This window comes from Cryptomeria japonica, chromosome 3, assembly GCF_030272615.1.
Source record: "Cryptomeria japonica chromosome 3, Sugi_1.0, whole genome shotgun sequence".
In the NCBI taxonomy this organism is placed as follows: domain Eukaryota; kingdom Viridiplantae; phylum Streptophyta; class Pinopsida; order Cupressales; family Cupressaceae; genus Cryptomeria; species Cryptomeria japonica.
Window position 1 is genome coordinate 9,418,722 of NC_081407.1, and position 3,909 is coordinate 9,422,630.

General features: G+C 32.2%; 1 protein-coding gene across 1 annotated transcript; it reads right to left on the reverse strand.

The window, feature by feature from the left end:
• Positions 1-940: 940 nt before the first annotated feature.
• LOC131065642 (bifunctional pinoresinol-lariciresinol reductase) lies at positions 941-3,436 on the reverse strand. The gene is made up of 5 exons (XM_058000217.2): positions 3,122-3,436; positions 2,550-2,699; positions 2,050-2,290; positions 1,741-1,944; positions 941-1,391 (listed from the first exon to the last, which is right to left on the reverse strand). The coding sequence occupies exons 1-5, from the start codon at positions 3,326-3,328 to the stop codon at positions 1,222-1,224; spliced, it is 972 nt and encodes a 323-aa protein (XP_057856200.2). The 5' UTR covers positions 3,329-3,436; the 3' UTR covers positions 941-1,221.
• Between the last annotated feature and the right edge of the window lie 473 nt (positions 3,437-3,909).

Below are 3,909 nucleotides of genomic sequence, written 5' to 3' on the forward strand. Positions count from 1 at the left end.
ATTATCATTAAAGTGTCTCCTCAAAATAACATTTCTTATTACGTGTGTTAATGAATTAGTAATAGTAAATAAGTCAAAATAAGGCGGGTAACTTTCTCTATCAATGTATGAGATGGGGTTATCCTGGCCTACAAAATTGACATCCATTAATATAATTATTAAGTATTTATTATTGTTTTGTTAAAGTTGAAAAATGATTTATTATGAAGTTAAAAGATATATTAGATTAATTGACATGAATATTGATATATTTATTGGATATAATTTATTTTATATTATTAGTCAATTTAGAGACTATTTCTCTCCAAAATAACTAGATTTCATAAATATAAACATTTCTTTTCTTTTAATCTAAAATACATTATAGCAATAATAAGAATCTTAGGTTCAAGGGGTTGAGCTTAATTGATTAAAACATTGGGTTCTCAGTGTGAAGACCCAAGTTCAAATTCCCAATAAAGACATCTAATAATAATAAGAACCTTAGAATTGACATTATATTATTATAATCAATTAAACTAGAACTGTCCAATGTTCACTCACTCTTAAAATAAAGCTTACAGTTAGAATTAAGATTATGATTTTAAGATAAACGATATCTCTTGAAATATTCCATACATCTATTCTGGTACTGTTGATATTTGTCAACGTCTTCTACCTCAATTTTTTCTAATTAAAAACATACTAGTTAACGACTGTGTCACATTAGTTTGGCTTTAAGTATTTCTTAGGATAAATAATTTTAGATTCGGTCAAACCTCACATCATTTCATTCCAACTTTCTGCCCTGTTATTAAATATTTCTCCCCAATTGTGGTGATCTTATCCTTTTCCAAGTCGGTTGCCTAGTCCTGCTTTAGTCTGTCTTAAGCAAACGTTTGGCAGCATTTCATTTCAAGGAATGGAGTTTCAATAGAATTTACCTTCGTTTCTAAGAATCTTACAATAACATATTAATTAGTTTTGAAATACCACCATCTACAAGACGTTTAACTTACACCATCAATGATGCTGTTGTTGGCACAGTGACTGATCATTAATATTGAAATTGATGAGATTCAGATTATTGATATGTAAGAGATGGCTTCAACTTTGGGAATTTTATGATTACATGTAATATCATAAAATGTCTGTGATTATTTCAAATTCCACATCAGCAATACTTAATGTCTCTCTTCAACAAGAACAAAAAAAGAGGACATAAGAAATGAGATGAATTGATTATAATATTAGATAGCGGTCGAGATAGGCATCGACAGTGGTGTATTTGACGTCTGGGTATAGCTGGCTAGCCTCTCTTCCCTCCTCTCCTATCTCAAAATTGTAGAGGCATCCATCAAAGAACATATGGTAGAAATGTGTCATGCCAATCTGTTCTGCTAAGTTCTGACCTGCAGATCATCATTGCCCCATAAAATAAGAGTTAGTGCTGAGCACTGAAAATGAAATGAAATGGAAGAAATTTTTATAATAATGTTCATAAGATAAAGTAGTCTAAAGAATCAAAAGTGACAATTTTAATATATTTTCAAATTTTTTTCATTGTGGATTCTTTTATTGTAAATTTTGTTCAAGAAATTAATTATTTCTGAAAAAAAATTTAAAAATGAAGATCCTTATTCTTAATATATTGTCAAATTTCTTTTGATCTTGAGACTTTTCTGTTATAAATCTTGAATTAAAAAACGAATTAAAAAAGTTAGAACATGTTGAGAAATAAGAGGAGGAGGTGTTACCTACCTTTCATAAGATTCAAGAACTCATCTCTTGATAGAGATATCTTCTCCAAGAGATTGTCAGACTTTTTCTCCCATAATTCAATCACATCTCTTTGTGACAAAATATTAGCGGGAGGGCGAATATAAACAGTCTTGTTGGCAGTGCGAGGATCCACAGCAGATTTTATTGTGTAAGTTGCAACGTCATCTTCGTCCACCCAAATGGCTACAATTGAAAGTGAAATAAATTAGATAAAAACACAAATAAATCATGTAGTTTGATCCAAAACATTAATAATAAAAATCTAAACACAATTAAAATACTAATTACCTTTTACATTGCCATCACCGTAGAGGAAAACTTTGTCAGAGGGTGGTGTTAAACGGCCGAGTTGGGCAAGACCCCCCACAAAGTAACCGGCAAAGCAGTTTGCAGAGACATAGGTGTAAGGGATCCCCGCTGCTTCAACCGCGCGTCTCACCACTCTTTTGTCGATGAAAGTCACGTTTCCTGGCTCTATTGCGTCCATCATTTTGTCCGGGTCTATTCCGAATTCAGACGGAAGATATCTCTGAAAAAAAATAAAAGGAAAAAACAAACTAGTCTTAGGTTTTGTTTGGTATACTGGAGGCCTGAGTAGACAATGATTACTAGATTTTATATTATACTATCATTAGGGCCAAAAAAAATTAAAAAGAACTGCAACTTGGTGTATAAACATTGATTTCTTTTTGGTTTGTCGAATTATTCTACTTTTACTGCAAGAAAAGAAGACTCTGAAGTAGATCTGAGAATATATATGTGTGTACACACTACACAGTACAACAGACCTTGATGTTGCCGGCTTCTTTAATGGCTTCCACCAGCTTCATCTGTTCAGGGATTGCATGGCTGCGGATGTGGTTTCCTGCAATCGCACATATAACAACATCCACTTGCTTCACAGCTGCCACAAGGCTCTCTTTATCATCAAAAGACCCCTGTTTATAAAAATATTTTTGTCAGTGAGTCTAAAATGTTTTTAGATTTGATTCTAGGAACATTTTTTTCATCTATTTTTTTTTTATCTTGTTTCATGATTCATTTAATTTCATGAACACAATTTCCATTAATCTTTTGGATCACGTTCCATTTATGATCCATTTGATTTCATGAATATATTTTCTATCAATTTTTTGGATCATTTTCTATGATGCATCTAATATCATGAACATATTTTCCATCAATCTTTCTGATCATGTTCTATGATCCATTTGATTTCATGAAATTTTTTTCATCAATCATCGAGATCATATTTCACGACCTATCAATTCATTTCACTTTTTATGTTAACTACTTTCTTCATTCTAATAATAAATCATAAAATTTGATCCAAAACAATGATGAATAATAACTGACCGACCTTAACAAGATGGGCGCCAGCATTTCTGAAAGAAAATAACATTTGTAGCTTCTCAATATCGAGACCTGCAAATGGACGAAAAAGGACATAAGTGGGATGGCCAAGGCTCAAGCTGGCTCTCACGAACCTCCTGCCCATGTAACCAGTGCCTCCTACTATCAAAATCCTGCTCTTCTCCTCACATGTTCCTGATTCTCCCTTTCCCATTTCTTCTTTACTTTCTCACCCTCCAATTTTTTTCTCTAAGCCCTCCCTCCTCAAGTCTTCTTCCTCCCCATTTCACTCGATGCTCTTATAGCAATAGCATACCAGATTTACCATTTTTAGATGTTTTTGTTCTTTTGCTTGACTGTCAAAAAAAATACAAACAAAAATGAAAAAAGTTCCGTGGAATATTCAATAAATAATTAAAAAAATAATTTTATACACAAGTCATATCTCTTGTGGTCTTGTGTGTTAGGTGAACCTGCGACTTCGTCCCTCGTGAGAAGTGCAACAACCGTCAAACTATAGCTGCTCAAAATATTTTCGTTGGGGTTGTAATATGTCATATCTATAACTTCATTTTTATCTGATTTAACATTAATGTATGAAATGGTATTATCTTCTCTGAATAACATTTCCTTATTAGTAATAGTAAAGTCAAATTTTTCGGTTAATGAACAAGTAATGGTAAAGAAATAAAAATAAGTCGAATAATTTTTTTTCTGTCAATAAACTACTCATGGTTAAAAAGTCAAAATAAGTCGGATGTCAATGGACCCTTGGTCTATTAGTGAAGTTGAATG